This window comes from Notolabrus celidotus, chromosome 7, assembly GCF_009762535.1.
Source record: "Notolabrus celidotus isolate fNotCel1 chromosome 7, fNotCel1.pri, whole genome shotgun sequence".
In the NCBI taxonomy this organism is placed as follows: Eukaryota; Metazoa; Chordata; class Actinopteri; order Labriformes; family Labridae; genus Notolabrus; species Notolabrus celidotus.
This window is the reverse complement of record NC_048278.1, coordinates 38,127,666-38,144,889: the sequence shown is the minus strand read 5'-3', so window position 1 is coordinate 38,144,889 and position 17,224 is coordinate 38,127,666. Positions and strand designations below refer to the sequence as shown.

Here is a 17,224-nt window from a genome sequence, read left to right as displayed (position 1 = left end):
GGGAGAAGACATTTAGACTTAACATGAGAATATTTCACTTGGTCAGATTTTGAGTTTTTGCAGTGTATATGACTGAAAAAAGAAAAATGATTTTAGAATTGAGATATTTGGATATATTTTTTCATGTGTAACGACATCCTATTATCAGTTTTTTTTTATTTATTTTTTTATTTACTTTATACGCATTTTGTTTTACTAAAAAATTAAGAAATATTCATGTTTTTAAGATGTATTGTTAGTGTAATAAAAATGACAAGATATCTCAATAAAAAGAGAATTACACACACACAAAAAAAAAGATTAAAGTCCAGAATATTTTAATTTTGTCACCCTGTTGTGTTAAAAAATACACATGAATAAAACACATTTTGGACACTATAATGTTTGTAGTATTTGGACAGTATTGTTTGTTTTGTAATTATATGTGACTTTTTCATTTTAGATGTTTATTTTTGCCTTTAATGAAAGGACAGCTATAGAGAGACCAGAAACAAGGGAGTGGAGAGGGGGACATGCAGCAAACGGTTGAGGGCCGGAAGTCAAATCAGCGACCGCTACTCCGAGGACTACAGCTTCTGTACATGGGGCGCATGCTTTAAAGCTGGGATTGGCAGTCTTGGAAAACTAGCATGAATTTGAATGTAGCATTTCCTCATGACTCCGTCTAACCCCTCCCCTCCTCCCTCAGAGCTCCTCCAAAACATTTTCCATACACACAAATAAGACTCTTAAAGAGGGTGAAAGAATCACACGGGCAACAGCATGGAGTGTCAACAAAAAAAAAAGACAAGCCTTGTTTATTAAATTATGCAACGTAACAACTACAGTGGAAATCTGAACGGACCGATGTCCTCTGATCCCTCACGGTACGAGCAGGCTTAGAACAGAACTCACGGGACAGACGGGAATCTCTTATCGGGTGTTCACCTGGAACGAGACAGAGAGGATGATCAGACCCAGATTAAGAACAGATAGATTTTCTGTTCACTCCATAAAAATGCTGAGTCGTACCACGTCGTCGATCTTGAGGATGCTGCGGACCGTCTCTGTGGCCAGGGTCAGAGCGCTGATGGAAACCAGTAAAGGCTGAACCACCAGCTCCTCCAGGATGTTGGAGATTCCTCCCTGTAACAGAGAGAACAAGTCAGTGTCTTCACGTCTTTATCAAAGTCGTAACATCAGGAGAGTCAGACAGTCTCCTGTTACTACATCAACTCAGGAGGAGAGCAGACCTTGCGGACGTTGATGCCGGCCACCTTGTCTCCCTGAGCGTGCCTGTTGCGGAGCTCCGTCACGGTGGAGATGGGGTTCAGACCGGCGTTCTCAGCCAGCGTGGAGGGGATCACCTCCAGGGCGTCGCTGTACGCCCGCACGCAGTACGCCTCCATGCCGCCGAGTGCGCGCGAGTACTCTGCCAGACGCACCGCCAGCTCGATCTCTGGAGCGCCGCCGCCGGCTATCAGAGCCCTGAGGACAAGACAAGTCAGTTATTGCAACAAGTCCATGAGACTAGAACAAATATCAGATATCCTTCTTTAAAGTCTTTAAAGGGTCGATGTAATGTGTGAACGCTCCTCGATCGAGTTGCTGAAACAACCCGATGATAAAAAGAGAGCGTCCACTTTACTGTTCCTCCGGTCGTTACGCTCCCGCAGGATTCACAGCTGCAGGAGCGCCTTTGTCGGAGGTCAAAGTGACGAATGTTTTGAAGAGACTTTGAGTTTTAAACAGACCTCTTCTTCACCAGGCAGCGGATGACACACAGAGCGTCGTGGATGGAGCGCTCGGCCTCCTCGATCACCAGCTTGTTGGAGCCTCGCACCACGATGCTCACCGTCTTCCCAGGGCTGGCGCAGCCTGTGATCTGGAACCAAAACCACAGAGTCAGTTTCTCAGAACCAGAGTGTTTTTAAAACTTGTTTGTATCTTAATCCTGAAGATTACAGAAGGATGTCTGGGAGTCGTACCTTCACCAGCTTGCCCGAGCCGTCCAGGTTGACCTCCTCGGCGAGCTCTGCCGTGCCGAGCATCTCTGGAGTGAAGTGGTCGATGTGGGCGATGGGCTTGGTGCCGAGAGTCTGCAGGGGAGAGGAGAGACCGTTAATGAAAGCTCCTGTGAGGAAGACTTTGGCGTCCCCTTGTGGACAAAGTGATATTGACTACAGCTTTGGGTATGAACATGTAGGACAATCAAAAACTCTTCACTCGGGCGTTAAACGAAGACTGTTTAGAGAAACGAGGATGGATTACGATCGTCTTGATGTCATATTTAACACCAAGGCTTCAATATGCAGATTCTGCAGTTTCATCACGTCAAAAAGTGTTTTTAATAATCCTCTATTAGTATGAAAAGACAAATTAAACCTCAAATTATTCTGCAACACTGATGAGAATATTGTCATGTGCAATTTGACGGAATGTTCCATTTGTTCTAGAATTCTGACACCACAGAATTCTGACATCATCAAAGACAGAATTCTGACATCAAAGAATTCTGACATCAAAGAATTCTGACATCAAAGAATTCTGACATCAAAGAATTCTGACATCAAAGAATTCTGACATCATCAAAGACAGAATTCTGACATCATCAAAGACAGAACTCTGACATCATCAAAGACAGAATTCTGACATCATCAAAGACAGAATTCTGACATCATCAAAGACAGAATTCCAGAATTTTGTCTTCCTCTCCCCTCCTCCTTTCCTCTCCTTTTTTTCTTTCATGTCCTTTATTCTTCCCTCCTCTGCTCTCTTCTTTCTTTCTTCCCCTCTCTCTCAACTCATTTTTCTCTCCTCCTTCTGTCTTCCTTTTTCCTTCTCTCCTCTTTTCTTTCACCGTCTTATTCCCACTTTCCTTCCAAACTTCTCCTCTCCTCTTTCCACCTCCCCTCCCCTCCTCTCTTCTTTCCTTTCCTCTTCTCTTGTCTTACATCTTGTCCTCTTTTTTTCTCACCTCTTCTCCTCTTTCCTAATTTTCATCCTTCTCTTTCTCATTTCCTCTCCTTTCCTCTTTCCTCCTCCAAAGTCAGAATTCTAGAACACCTGCTGTTGCTCTCCATACAGACTGTTTTTCCTGCCGACACCTGATTGGCCGATACTACTCAGACTACAGACAGAGACCAGAACCCATCTCAGACTAAAACCCAGACCCCTGAGATCCAGATTCAACATGTCTCTGAATCAGAATCTGTAATTACAGGTTAGTTGTAGCTGAAAGTAAAAAGCTTTGTCAGGTCTGTCCTCAAGAGGAGAAGAAAACTACGTCTACAATGTTTGTTTGTTGAATGGAGGTCTATGAAGGCGGGTTAGGAGGATTAGGTCTGACCCTTTATTTTCAGAATGTTCCATTAGTTCTAGAATTCTGACATCATCAAAGACAGAATTCTGGAATTATGTCTTTGATGATGTCAGAATTCTAGAACACCTGCTGTTGCTCTGCATGCTAACCTGATTGGTCGATGCTCCTCAGACTACAAACAGAGACTGGAACTCCCCTTTCATGCTGATAATCCAGATCTCTGAGCACAGACTCTATATCTTAATGTAGACTAGATCAAAAGTCTAGTCTAGTCTTTTCACCTTGCAGATGAACTCGATGTCCTCTCTCTCGATCTCCTTCACCACCATGATCTTCATTTTGTTGAGGAAGTGCAGGGCGAGGTCGCTCAGGGCGTCTCTGTAACCAGGAGGACACTTTGTGGTTAGAATAAAACTCCTTCATGGTCTACATGTGGAGTAAGACAGGAACACACAGGGACGTGGATCTGATCTGGTGTGAGCTGTACCTGAGGATGGACTTCTGAATGAGCAGCACGTTGCAGCCGGCCTTCTTGATCTGTTTGACCATGTTGAGGATGTAGGAGCGCTCCTCCCGCAGCACGCGGTCCATCTGAGCGTAGTCCGACACCACGATCTGGTTATCCATCTGAAGGAGGAGGAGGGGAGAGTTTAGCTTTTGTGTTCCACAGAAAGATGGAAAGATGAATTCTCTCTCTGCATTAAGTCGGACATAAAACAGCCTTTGGAAGCAGACTGAAGAGCGGATGGTTTTAAGGAGACTCACGTCAGTTTTAGGAGGAGAGAGACAGAACTGGATGAGACCGATCTTGGCTTTCTCCACACGGGTCACACTGCTGTTGGCCACCCTCTGTGTCAGCACCAGACCCTCTACAAGCTCGCAGTCATCGATGGTCCCACTGAACGTACAATAATGCGTCATTTATACAATTCCTTGTAACATCATAAAATCAAAGAGAGCTGAAAACCACAGACGGTGAGACCAGCATCAGAGAGAGACCCTCACCCGAGCTTCTTGATGATCTTGATGTCCTGCAGGTCCACGCTGGTGGCGGTGGCGGGGTCGATGACTCTCATGACGGCGTCCACGCTCATGGGCGCCAGCAGGCTGGAGTACTGCGACACCACCTTGGAGCACAGCGACGTGGTGGCGCTGTTGAGCAGCGTCTCGCGGTCGCTCAGCTGCACCGGCCGGCTCATGCCCGTCAGAACCTCCACGCCTTTGTCCACGGCTTTCTGGAACGACTCGGAGATGGTGGTGGGGTGGATACCTGAGGGGACGGGGGCAGGGGGGGACACATTCAAGTTAAAGGTGCTATCACATCCTAACTGAAGTCCAGGTTTATAACTTACAGGTATGTTTGTCTAATCCAGAAACCAAGAAGGATGAATCTGAACTATCTGATCCTGAGGGACTTTCTCTTTATCTAAAGGTGTTTTCAACCGAAGGAACTTTTTTAAAATTCTCCATATGTTACTGGCCTGATTTGAACTATCTACCCAGGACTTCAGCCCGCGGTCGAAACGCAGACAACAATGGGGGCACAGGAACCTTTTAGTTCCAGGTAAAGTAGTTCTGGGGGCTAAAAGACCCCAGAACTCTTGGTCCAAATGCACCTAAAGCTCCAACATTTCAAGAGGAACAAAGCACGCCTGCACAGACAGAAGCTTCATATATCTGCCTCACCTTTCTGCAGCAGTTTGTAGCAGGCGTCCAGCAGAGCTCCAGCGATCACCACAACAGAGGTGGTGCCGTCACCGGCCTCGATGTCCTGGGCTTTTGATAGTTCCACCAGCTGAAACAGGAACCACACCACACATTAAATCAAAGAACATTTCATAAAGACATACATGAAGAGCTGTTCATGATTCAGTGGAACGTACCATTTTGGCCGCAGGGTGGAGAACCTGCATCTGCTTCAGGATGGTGGCGCCGTCGTTGGTGATGGTCACATCACCTTTCTCATCCTGGATCTGATACAAAGGAAAACAAATCAGCTTTCGGGAACACACGTGTGTGTTTGACTCAGAGCCTTAAATTCTGAAGATGAGACGTGTTCACTGACCATCTTGTCCATGCCTTTGGGCCCCAGGCTCGTTCTGATGGCATCTGCGACAGCTGTGAGAGAAGACGGTGATGCATCAGTGGAGTGAACATCATCAACGCAACATCCAGGTTTTTATAAACGTGAGGAATCTGAATTTAATGTTGTTATTTGTTTGTGACCAGGGCTGGAGAGGTGCAAATTTATGATTAAAATATCAACATAAAGCTGCAAACATTCACTTTCCTATCCTTTCCCTTGAGCCTTAGTCTAAAATATACAATACATACACATTATTTATAAGTGCTTTTGAAAGAAGACGACACTTTCATACAGAAACAACTTAAAAAATGACATTTTCTACTTTATTTATGTACTTTTGTTGGTGCCACAGATTGTGAAATAAACAAAGCACATAAATAATTCACAAGTCTGACTAAGACAGGAACAATGGGAAATCAGAATTAAAAAATATTAAGTTTATAACAATGCATCAAAGCAGAATACTACTTCCGGTCCCTGAAGTTAGCATCTTATTCGCATCTTCCATTCTGTCTGTTTTGGGGAACAAGGTCCTGATGGTCCTGATCCAAAACCACTTTACAAATATATATCTGATCTGGACTACATTGTGTATAAGGGTCTACATCCTCTTTGAAACACAGTTTCAGATTTTTAAAACCTTTATTTTTGAGTGAAAATGAAATTCTGAGATTGTGTTGAGTCACGAGCATCCTGCAGGGAGGGAGCATCACTCTGCACCAAACCCCATTTACAAACATCACATATAATGGGGCCTTCTGCTCGTGCATTTGAGCCTCATTGTAGCCCAGAATAAGTCAGAATTTAAGAAGAGGAAGTATTATGTGGTGAAGTTATGCATGCCGAATTTAAAAGTGGGTTATCATGAATTATTAAGCACAATTTAAAGACTGTGGCTGTGATGGAAATGTTAAAATAGAGACAGGTTGTTAAATTAGCACTTTGTGAATCAGGGTTTGGTGTTATTGGAGCCAACTCCCTCATTGTGATGCAGAAAGGTCCCAGTGAGTCAGAAACAGCAGAGAGGTTATTTATTTTCTCTGTTTGTTAGCAGTTTTAATATATCTGTAATTTCTGACTCACCTTTAGCAGCAGAGATGTTACTGAACCTGATCTGGGCCGGCTTGTCGCGGTCCACATACGCCCCTCCTTTGTACTTGCTCATGTTTGAAACTCTTAGTCCCGCTTTAGCTTCGGGCATCGTAACTTTATACTCGATGGTAAATGTGAAGATGAGTCTTCAGAAGGGTTCTGGATCGTCCCGGGACCTGTACAGCTCGGTTCGGCTTCAGATGGACTCAGATTAAGGATTCTCCACCCGGTCCCTGTTAGAACCTTCGAGAGCCGCCGGCCGTTGCAGAGAAGAAGGACCCGGCTGTCAAACTGCGCGGCGCTCGGTGATGACGTAGCCAGACAAGAGGAATCGAGTGCCGATCTGAGTGAAACCTCTTTCTGTGTTCTTTTGAGCTCATAATCTCTTTTATTCATCCTCACATCATAAATCATCATGTTTATAAAGCTGCAGTCTGTTAAAGTAGTGTTTTAAATCCTGTAAGAGCCACAGAGTTCTGCTCAGCTGATCCTGTTCGATTACTTTAGTCTGTTTGGTCTGAATCAGTGGTGAGGATGATTTCATGAACATGTTAACAAGTTACTGAGTCTGATTTCATCCATTCATATCTCCTTGAATTATCCAGCTCTGTGTCAGGTGGGTTTAAAACTCGTGTTTGTTTATCAGCTGCTCACTGAGCTGTCTGTGTTCGTGTCATTTCATCAGAGCTCCATATAACCTCAGTGTTAGCTCAGTTAGCTTAGCTTACAGCAGAGTGCAGACAGCATGCGGGTGTTTTGGTCTGTTTTCAGGTTTTCTGTGAACTCTTAAATCTGATGTTTGGAGAAGAGTTTTCAGAAGCTGTGATTTTAATGTTAGCCTCTCTGAAAGGTTTTTGTCCCACCTCTGAATTTTGCATGTTTAGCTTTATCTCTGTCTCATCTTATTATTTCATTTAGTTGAGTTTTTAATTTATTTTAATTTGGTTTTCCTGTTATTAGTTTTATTTATTTTATTTCGTTTCATTGTAATTTTATTTTATATATTTTTTAAATATTTTGTTAGATTTTATTTCGTTTAATTATTTGTTATTTTATTTTAGTTGTTGTTTTTAATTAAGTTTAATTAATTTTTTGTAATTTGTTATTTATTACGTTTTTTGTTTTTTTTATTTTACTTTTGTAGATTTTTAATTTTATTTTGTTAATTTAATGTATTTTATTTTATTTATTTACTTGAACCATATTTTTCTTTTATTTGTATTATTCCATTTTTGTAGTTTTTTTTGTTCATTTAATGTTTTTTATTTTATTGAACTTTATTTGGTTTCATTCATTGTTTTAGTTTTATTTTGTTAATTTAATGTATTTTATTGTGTTTATTTTTTATTTAACTTTTATTTTGTGTTGTCTATCTAATTTTTTTTTTTTTTTAATATTTATTTTATATTTTATTTTTATTTTTTTGGACCCATTTTTTAAAGAAAATGTCCATGGTCCTTTGTGCTCTTAGCCATGTTTACAGTACAGTAAGTGATTTAGTCAAGTTATATTCACATAGAACAAAGCTAATTCTCCTATGTAGTAAAAATATACATAAATAAGTAGAACAGCAGACGACAATAAAAAAAACAGTACAGTAAATATGATAAAAAAATAGAACTCTTAGAAGTAAACAGACATTTAAAGGGACAACTGTGCAGATAGTGCAAAAAACAAGAGAAAAACAAAGTTATTTAAAGAAGCGTTAAAGTGTCTCATACTGTCAGTGACAGATGTGCATGTTTAAGTTTGTCAGAGTCCTGTCCTCACACACGTCCCTGTTCCTCCTGCAGGTCGAGTCATGCTGCCGCTGAAAGAGAAAGACAAACCAATCATCCAGAAGCTTCTGACGGCCGGCTGCTGCGCTCGCTGCGTCCTCAGGTTCTGCTGTGTGAGCGTTCAGGCTGCGTACAGACGACCCCCCCAGGTGTGTGTGTGTGTGTGTGAGTGTGTGTGTGTGTGCTGTCATTCCCTCTTCGTGTGTGACCCTCTCTGTTTCATTCTCCGTCTGCCGCAGGAAACACTCGAAGAACTCAAAGCTTTCATCAGCGACACAGAAAACGGCAAAGAGTCCACAGAAGAGAACAACAAATCCCATGATGCAGCGGGGCCGGAGCCGCCTGAAGACCCCCCCAGTAAGAGAGTGAAACTGGAGTCCAGTGAGGAAGCTGCTGGAGACAGAGTGAGGGATGAAGAGAGGAGTGTGTGTGTGGTGTGTTTGGGGATCCTCCAGGAGCTCTGTGGCTCGCCGCAGGCCGTAAAGGTGCGTTCAGTGTGAATCCGTCACCGCGGTGTCAGAGTGTGACGCGTTCAGGTGAGCTTCATGTTGTTTGTGTTGACGTTCACAGATCGCAGAGGCGGTGAAAGCAGAGAAGTACGAGTTCGATACTCTGGTCCTGTCCGTGTCTCTGCCGGCTCAGCTTTGTGTCCGAGAGGTCAGTCTCCTCGGATTCTTCATCCTCTATTCATGTCTTCATCATCCCAGAATCACTGTGTCATGATATCAGAGTTACTGTGGGCTGGGAAACTTATCTTATAGTATCATATCATGTCTTATCATGTTGTCCTGTCATATCAGATCAGTTCTGGTCATGTCATGTCGTAATGTATCTTGCTGTGTCGTGTTGTATCCTGTCCTGACTCCGCCCCCTGACAGTAGCGTGTATTTCTGCGTCCTGCAGCACTCCTGTTGGCTCCACGTGAAGAAAGAACTGAGGTGAGTCCGTGTTTCAGAGACCGCTGCGTGTGGCGTTCAGGTGTTCTGTGGTTTGTTTGATTTCCCTCTTTAAACTCACTCAGAGAGAAGAGCGTCGCCGTCGACAAGGATGACGTCATCCAGGTGAAGGAAGCCTTCAAGTGGATCATGCAGGGCCAGGTCTCAAAGGAGCTGGGGGGCGTGGCTGTGGTTACCAGGGTAGGTTGTATCTCTAAAGAAGGAGACGGTATCACTTAAAGTGAGGAGACTTCAAATCATCACTTTGTTATTTCAGAGCATGTTCGAGGTCGGTGTGGAGTTCACTCACCCTGAGACGGATGCAGACTGTCACTTCCTGTAAGTCCGGGTTCAAACGTCACTTTGACCTGAAGTTAAAGGAGGATCAGATGTTTCTGATCTCTGAAGGTTGTTTCTGTCTTTTCTGTTCCTCCCACAGAGCGACAACATGTCCCGACTGCTTCAAGCCCACCAAGAACAAACAGGTGAGGAAACTGAGGAGGTCACCTGTGGTTCAGTTTGAAGTCTGACTTTCATTCTAGAATTTTGCTTTTGCTTCTAGAATTCAGACTTTGATTCTAGAATTTTGCTTTTGATTCTAGAATTCTGACTTTGATTCTCGAATTCTGCCTTTGATTCTAGAATTTGATTCTCGAATTCTGACATTGATTCCAGAATTCTGCCTTTGATTCTAGAATTTGATTCTAGAATTCTGACATTGATTCCAGAATTCTGCCTTTGATTCTAGAATTCTGCCTTTGATTCTAGAATTCTGCCTTTGATTCTAGAATTCTGACATTGATTCCAGATTTCTGACTTTGATTCCAGAATTCTGACTTTGATTCTAGAATTCTGACTTTGATTCTAGAATTCTGCCTTTGATTCTAGAATTCTGCCTTTGATTCTAGAATTCTGACATTGATTCCAGAATTCTGCCTTTGATTCTAGAATTCGGACTTTGATTTTAGAATTCTGACATCTATCTTAGAATTCTGATTTTGATTCTGGAATTCTGCCTTCAATCGTAGAATTCAACCTTTGACCTTAAAGGCAGAATTCTGAGAAAAAAGGTAGAACTTAAAAAACAAACAGTGGCCCAGTCGTTTTCCATATTAACACTATGATTGGAAGCTCTGTTGACCAATGAGGCTCCTGCATCTGATTCAACCCTCTTCCTCTCTGTCTCTGCAGTCTGTGTTCACCAGGATGGCCGTGGTCAAAGCTCTGGAAAAGATATCTGACGTCAAATTTCTGAAGTGAGCATCATATTCATCTCTTCGTTCTCTGTATCTTTAAGAAGAACACTCGTCTGAAACTGTCCCTGTTCTGTTTCAGACACTACCCGAGTCCTCCGGCTCAGCCGACCTGCAGCTGCAGCCCTCAGGACGTCCAGTGTCTCCACGTGTCCGTCTTCGTGGCGGGTATTTGAAGCTTTTAAAGAAAGTAATTTTGATGTTTGTGAGGTTTGTGTTCCGTCCTGACGTTGATCCTGTCGTTCAGGGAGGTATAATAAGTTCTCCCGCAGTCTGCCTCAGACGCCCTGGCTGATCGATGGAGAGAGGAGGATGGAGTCCTCGGTGGAGGAGCTGATCGCTGCGCCCATCCTGTTGTCTTTCAGGGCGGATGGTGAGTCCACACTTCACTGTCAGAGCAGAGTCAGAGTGAAGGATGAACTACACTCATCTTCCTTTGTTTGTTCGGTCACAGGGTTTAATTTCTCCTCGTCCGGTCGAGAGGACGTGGATGTTCGGACTCTAGGGAACGGTAATACACTCAAACTTTGACTCATTTTTAAGATCTGCGTCTCAGAATACTTTGTCCCTTGAAGGAATGATGTCGTTTCTTCTTTTTGCTCTGATCGGCAGGTCGCCCGTTTGCGATGGAGCTGCTGAATCCTCACAGATCCAGGCTGAGTAAAGAGGAGATGAAGCAGCTGCAGGAGGTCAGCGTCATCATCTCTCTCCAAGAATAATCACACACAAACACACATCAGTGACCTGTATGAGACCCCTCTGACTGTATTGTGCATATGAGTTGTACGGAGAGGAAACGTGATGCAAATGACTTCAAAAACACATGAAGCAATAACAACAAATGGACAGAGCGTAATGCAAAGAACCAAAACAACTGCATGAACAGAAAGTGAACTACAAATACACAATCAATACGTTTGCGTCGTCATGTATTTCCTAGAATTTGGCATGTTGCTGCACGTTTCAGCAAGTTTCAGTCAGTGCAGCACATTCCTCACCATCTAATTGAAACACCAAAAATGTTAGATAATAAATAAATTCAAAGAAATGATGCTGTAAACTAATATATGCTCCTGTTGATGTTTGTTTTTAAATCAAGAGAAAAAGCTCCAAAAGTCTGCAAACTAAAGAAGTTGAGATTTGAGAAGTTGAGGTCAAGGTAAAGGCCAAAACCAGGCAACAAAAGGTGCATTTCGAACAAGAGTTCCAGGGTCTTTTAGCCCCCAGAACTACTTTACCCTGAACTAAAAGGTTCCTGTGCCCCCATTGTTGTCTGCGTTTCGACCGCGGGCTGAAGTCCCGGGTAGATTGTGTAAATCAGGCCAGTGACGTATGGAGGGAATAAAGTAAATGCACTACACCACCAGACCAGTAGAGGGCAGTAACACAAAGAGGAATGCCATTCATCACAGATGACACCATAGAAGCAGACGGACAGGCAGGTATCATTCTAAGCAACACAACAGTTAGCCTGTTAGCATGAAGAGACTCAGCTGGTCTGTTTTAGATGGTGCTATATTTCATCACAGATGGATTCACTGAATCAACACGTGAGAGGAGATAAGCGCGAGTAGCAAAGACGTTTCAACACGGCTTTAAAATCCTTTTGAACTCAAAAAGCCGTGATCGCAGAGATCGGCCGGTGTTTCGGTTTAAACGGCGACCCTGTTAACTGGAGACTCTCAGCCGGATGCATCCCTCATAAACGTCTTTAGACCATCATTAAATATCTGATGAGGATATTTTGAAATCTTAATAAAAACTAAACTAGTTTGCATTCCCAGGAACTCCCTCTGTGTTTCAACAGCTGTGTAAACTCCACAAATGCCGTTGTATATGTTCCCACCGAAAGTCCCAAGACCTTTAAAAAGTACTACCCCCCCAAGCAGGGGCTTTTTAGACCCTGTGGACCGTCCACCGGTCGAAACGCACGTAGTTCAGGGGTCAAGTCCCTAGTTCCGGGGTAAAGTTTGTGCAGTCAAAAAACGCCCTAAGTACCCAAAGGTTCCTGGTACCTGGGGAAAGTTCTTGCGGTGGAAACAGTTTTAATTCCATGGAAACAAATTCAGTTAAAAAATGATGACTTGCATATCACAGAAAGTTTCCACTGAGGAGAGGAAGAGCTGACGATCAGTGTGAAGTCCTGTGTTCTGAAAATGTTCTTGAACACTCCACAGAGTAATCTTGTTTTTTCCGTTCAGACCATAAACACGTCTTCAGACAAAATCAAAGTGAGAGACCTTCAGATCGTTACGAGGTAAGAGACCACCAAACAGTCAGACTGAGCAGCTTCATTAAAACTCTCCAACACCAAACTGACACCTCTTCGTCTTCAGAGAGGCCATGAGCCGCATGAAGGAGGGAGAGGAGGAGAAGACCAAGTCCTACACGGCACTCATCTGGACCCAGAACCCCATCGAGAAGGAGGACATCACCTTCATCGACGACATCAAGGTCGCTTAGAGTCGAGAAGCAGTTCATCTTTACGATGTCTTCTTCTTCTTCTTCTTCTTCTTCTTCTTCTTCTTCTTCTTCTTCTTCTTCTTCTTCTTCTTCTTCTTCTTCTTCTTCTTCTTCTTCTTCTTCTTCTTCTTCTTCTTCTTCTTCTTCTTCTTCTTCTTCTTCTTCTTCTTCTTCTTCTTCTTCTTCTTCTTCTTCTTCTTCTTCTTCTTCTTCTTCTTCTTCTTCTTCTTCTTCTTCTTCATGTCTGCAGAGTTATTGAGTCACTCTGCCTTTCTTCTTCCCCCCGTCAGGATCTGACTCTGGACCAGAAGACTCCTCTGAGGGTGTTACACCGGCGGGCGCTGGCCGTACGTCAGAGAGTCATCCACAGCATGAACACCAGATACCTGGACGCTCATCACTTCCACCTGGGGCTGAAGACGCAGGCCGGGACGTATCCTCACAAAGCAGTAGTCCACCATCTTTGGGGGCAATACATGTAAACAGTTACTACATGCAGGGACGTTAGAGTGTCCCCAAACTTCACCCAGAGAGAGAGGGTGTAAAACCTGAACTGATCATAAAGTAAAATTAAGTTCCTCAACGTCAGCCGACAGTTACATTAAAGAGTTCGTCCACGGGGACTTCGGACGAACGAAACCCAACCTGTGTGAGCTTCTGAAGAGTGACACCGACATCCTGGAGCTGGACGTGGAGGTGAGAGCCACATCCTTTCTGAACCCTTACGGCCAAATCCCACCAGATCCATGTACGGTCCGTCTCTGATCTGTTAGGTTTCTATTCTAGTCAATGTGTTAACTTCCACTGGATCCGCTCCGTTGCGTTCCAGTTGTGTCTCTGATCCGGCAGGTCGGAGTCCTCCGGATCAGAGACACAAGACTTCTATTTGAGCCGGATGCCGGAGCACGACGCATCAATCTCAACAGAGCAGATGGAGCGGGACAGGAAGTCAGGTTTCACCAAAACAAGATGAAAACATCCGGTTAATTTTCAGAATAAAACACTCTGTGGAAAGTCCTTAATACAAAATCAGTAAGAGAAAGAGCAAAGAAAGAAAGAAGAAGGAAAGAAAGAAAGGAAAGCAAGAAGCAAGGAAAGAAAGAATGAAAGAAAGAAGGAAAGAAGGAATGAAGGAAAGAAAGAAAGAAAGAAGAAAGAAAGAAAGAAGAAAGAAAGAAGCAAAAAAAGAGAAAGAAAGAAGGAAAAAAGTAGGAAAGAAAGAAGGAAAGAAGGAATGAAAGAAAGAAGGAAAGAAGGAATGAAAGAAAGAAGGAAAGAAGGAATGAAAGAAAGAAGGAATGAAAGAAGGAATGAAAGAAGGAATGAAGGAAAGAAGGAATGAAGGAAAGAAGGAATGAAAGAAAGAAGGAAAAAAAGAAAGAAAGAAGCAAGGAAAAAAGAATGAAAGAAAGAAGGAATGAAAGAAGGAAGGAAAGAAGGAATGAAAGAAGAAAGAAAGAAAGAAGGAAAAAAGTAGGAAAGAAAGAAGGAAAGAAGGAAGGAAGAAAGAAGGAATGAAAGAAGGAATGAAGGAAAGAAGGAAGAAGGAAAAATGAATGAAAGAAAAAAAGAAAGAAGGAAGGAAGGAAAAGAATGAAAGAAAGAAAGAAGGAAAGAAGATGAAAGAAAGAAAGAAAGAAAGAAAGAAGGAAAGAAGGAATGAAAAAAAGAAAGAAAGAAGAAAGAAGCAAAAAAGAAAGAAAGAAAGAAGGAATAAACCTACGAGACAAGGGAGCTAAGGGACCCCAGAAAGGTCTATGGTTAGTAACTTTGACTCCAGCTGTCCGGCGGTCCTGCTCCGTGCTGCGTTGACAGACCAGGGCGCACTGTGCCGATCTGAGACGGACCGGACACGGATCTGGTGGAAGTCCTGTCTAAGTCCAACAAACGACCAGATCGTGTGCTCTAGACGTCCGGTTGTCTGAGAGCGTTGTTGTTGTTGATTTGTAAACATGTTTGTCTCTGCATGTTATTGAAGACCTAACACACAGAGTCTCATGTGATGTGTTTGTTTCCTCTCAGTCTGTGGACGTGGACTGGCCTCCATCCATACCTGAATAAACACTGCCACAAACCTGGCTCTGGACCTGAGAGGCCCCGGGGTCCGATCTCACTTGGACTAAACTGGTTCTGGTTCAGAGGTTCTGAAAGAAACTATCACTGGTTGGAAGAGGAAAACATGAACCCCTCCGGCTGCTGGAGAAGCCTGATCCTGTAATCATGTGGACTCGTTCTGACGCTGTCTTCAGTGTTTCTGTTGTGGTTACATAAAGGGAAGTTATTTTTGTAAAAAGACTTAAGTCCCACCCCCTGATTATGTTTCTGTATCTTATGGCTCAAAAATATTAAATAAAACTTGAGTTTTGATCTTGGTGTCACCCAGTGGACTGAAGTTACTGTTCATTTTGTTCTGTGGGCGAGAGAGTCACGTCAGTTTGTGAACCCTGTTCATCTTAAGACCAGGGGCCGTGTTCGGGTCTCATCTGGACTTCATGTTTCATGAAGCTTAATTCACAATCTCAGCGTTATACTCCATCATTTAAAAGTATTTAATTACAAATTTGCTGGTAAGATTTTTGTTTTCAGGCATTGTTAGTCAATTTTCTAAACTTGGAGAAGGAAGTCAAACTGGAAATCCAGTGAAGTCTGGTCCAGCGTACTGCAGACCAGATCACCAGATCCAACAGAACAGTCAGACTAGAGACTAGCTTCAAACACAGTAGGCAGTACCTACGAGGTAGTATGTAGCATTAGATTTTAAAGGCGTGTTGAAACGTCTTTGCTACTCGCGCTTATCTCCTCTCACGTGTTGATTCAGTGAATCCATCTGTGATGAAATATAGCACCATCTAAAACAGACCAGCTGAGTCTCTTCATGCTAACAGGCTAACTGTTGTGTTGCTCATAATGATACCTGCCTGTCCGTCTGCTTCTATGGTGTCATCTGTGATGAATGGACATTCCTCTTTGTGTTACTGCCCTCTACTGGTGTTGATTCATTCATTGCTTTTTCCATGTTTTTAACCGCAGGTGCAAAATTTTCACTTTTTTTCATGTTTTCTGCTTTTGGAGCACAATTTCAAATTTGAGGGAAATTCATTTTTTCGAAAGGCTCCAAGTCAACTTTTTTGGTCAAATTTTTTTATTTAAATTTTTGTTCGTAATTTTTTTTTTTTTTAAGTTTTTTTCAGAAAAAAATTTCACATTTTTTTTCAATTTTTTCCAAAAAACCGCTCACAGTCATTGTTTTTTCCATCTGTGATGAAATATAGCACCATCTAAAAACAGCGCCAGCTGAGTCTCTTCATGCTAACAGGCTAACTGTTGTGTTGCTCATAATGATACCTGCCTGTCCGTCTGCTTCTATGGTGTCATCTGTGATTAATGGCATTCCTCTTTGTGTTACTGCCCTCTACTGGTGTTGATTTTCATTCATTGCTTTTTCCATGTTTTTAACCGCAGGCGCAAAATTTTCTCTTTTATCATGTTTTCTGCTTTTGGAGCACAAATTTCAATTTGAGGAAAATTAGTTTTTTCGAAAGGCTCCAAGTCAACTTTTTTGTCAACTTTTTTTTTTTCAAATTTTTTATTCAAATTTTTTTTTAATTTTTTTTTCAAAAAAAAAAAAATCACATTTTTTTCAAATTTTTCCAAAAAACACTCACAGTCATTGTTTTTTTTCCATCTGTGATGAAATATAGCACCATCTAAAGCAGCGCCAGCTGAGTCTCTTCATGCTAACAGGCTAACTGTTGTGTTGCTCATAATGATACCTGCCTGTCCGTCTGCTTCTATGGTGTCATCTGTGATGAAGGGCATTCCTCTTTGTGTTACTGCCCTCTACTGGTCTGGTGGTGTAGTGCATTTACTTTTTTTTCTCCACACGTCACTTATCTTAAAAGCAGTCTGTACGGAGAGAGCCTGGATCACATGACAGTCAGTCGTCCCTTAAGCGCCTTGAATTTGAGGAAAGTAAAAATTGTGCATTAATAATTCCTAATATCACTAAGGTGAGCTGGTGATGTCATGCAGGTTACTGAGAAGTCTCAAAGTGCTGTCCCATTCCAGTTCTACATTTTGAGCCCTCAATCACTCTCCTGGTGACATCAGTTAAGTCAAGAAGGGTTTAGGGAGGACATTGAGATTGGGCCTGAGTTCGGGCCCTTGTCCCCTCTCTTCAGGGCAGGAAATCACCCCTCCAAAATAAAACTCTAACTGAAATAAAGAGTCACGACAGCAGAAACCCTGAAATGTATTTCTTTTAATTTAATTCAAAATAAATACTACCACGGCAACGCAAGTCCACTACTGGGTTC

At 42.7% G+C, this 17,224-nt stretch overlaps 2 protein-coding genes across 4 annotated transcripts; one reads left to right on the top strand and one right to left on the bottom strand.

The window, feature by feature from the left end:
• Positions 1 to 763: 763 nt before the first annotated feature.
• Positions 764 to 6,781, bottom strand: cct4 (chaperonin containing TCP1, subunit 4 (delta)). The gene is made up of 13 exons (XM_034687086.1): positions 6,471 to 6,781; positions 5,367 to 5,419; positions 5,185 to 5,274; positions 4,988 to 5,096; positions 4,307 to 4,571; positions 4,067 to 4,199; positions 3,789 to 3,928; positions 3,583 to 3,679; positions 1,968 to 2,078; positions 1,734 to 1,864; positions 1,233 to 1,467; positions 1,012 to 1,125; positions 764 to 927 (listed from the first exon to the last, which is right to left on the bottom strand). Exons 1-13 carry the CDS (start codon positions 6,586 to 6,588, stop codon positions 913 to 915), a joined length of 1,611 nt encoding a protein of 536 aa, XP_034542977.1. The 5' UTR covers positions 6,589 to 6,781; the 3' UTR covers positions 764 to 912.
• Positions 6,208 to 15,290, top strand: pus10 (pseudouridine synthase 10). Of its 3 annotated transcripts, XM_034687089.1 has the most exons (19): positions 6,811 to 7,007; positions 7,085 to 7,095; positions 8,273 to 8,406; positions 8,497 to 8,742; positions 8,828 to 8,914; positions 9,161 to 9,195; positions 9,279 to 9,393; positions 9,470 to 9,531; positions 9,632 to 9,677; positions 10,384 to 10,448; positions 10,528 to 10,613; positions 10,693 to 10,818; positions 10,900 to 10,956; positions 11,058 to 11,134; positions 12,647 to 12,702; positions 12,782 to 12,899; positions 13,199 to 13,341; positions 13,505 to 13,604; positions 14,931 to 15,290. In XM_034687089.1, the coding sequence occupies exons 3-19, from the start codon at positions 8,281 to 8,283 to the stop codon at positions 14,967 to 14,969; spliced, it is 1,584 nt and encodes a 527-aa protein (XP_034542980.1). In that variant the 5' UTR covers positions 6,811 to 7,007; positions 7,085 to 7,095; positions 8,273 to 8,280; the 3' UTR covers positions 14,970 to 15,290. The 3 variants fall into 3 exon arrangements, with proteins under 3 accessions (XP_034542978.1, XP_034542980.1, XP_034542979.1); XM_034687087.1 differs by lacking the exons at positions 6,811 to 7,007; positions 7,085 to 7,095 and adding an exon at positions 6,208 to 6,241; XM_034687088.1 differs by having other exon boundaries at positions 6,812 to 7,095.
• The last annotated feature ends 1,934 nt before the right edge of the window (positions 15,291 to 17,224 follow it).

What these genes read in the sequence shown, in the direction of transcription:
- pus10 (XM_034687087.1), top strand. An exon ending in GCTCGCCGCAGGCCGTAAAG is followed by an intron (nt 8,743 to 8,827) that starts GTGCGTTCAGTG and finishes TGACGTTCACAG; the next exon opens with ATCGCAGAGGCGGTGAAAGC. An exon ending in GATGCAGACTGTCACTTCCT is followed by an intron (nt 9,532 to 9,631) that starts GTAAGTCCGGGT and finishes TTCCTCCCACAG; the next exon opens with AGCGACAACATGTCCCGACT.
- cct4 (XM_034687086.1), bottom strand. Translation starts at nt 6,588, where the DNA reads ATGCCCGAAGCTAAAGCGGGACTAAGAGTTTCAAACATGAGCAAGTAC. An exon ending in TAACATCTCTGCTGCTAAAG is followed by an intron (nt 5,420 to 6,470) that starts GTGAGTCAGAAA and finishes CTTCTCTCACAG; the next exon opens with CTGTCGCAGATGCCATCAGA. An exon ending in CGCTGCCTGGTGAAGAAGAG is followed by an intron (nt 1,468 to 1,733) that starts GTCTGTTTAAAA and finishes TCTTGTCCTCAG; the next exon opens with GGCTCTGATAGCCGGCGGCG.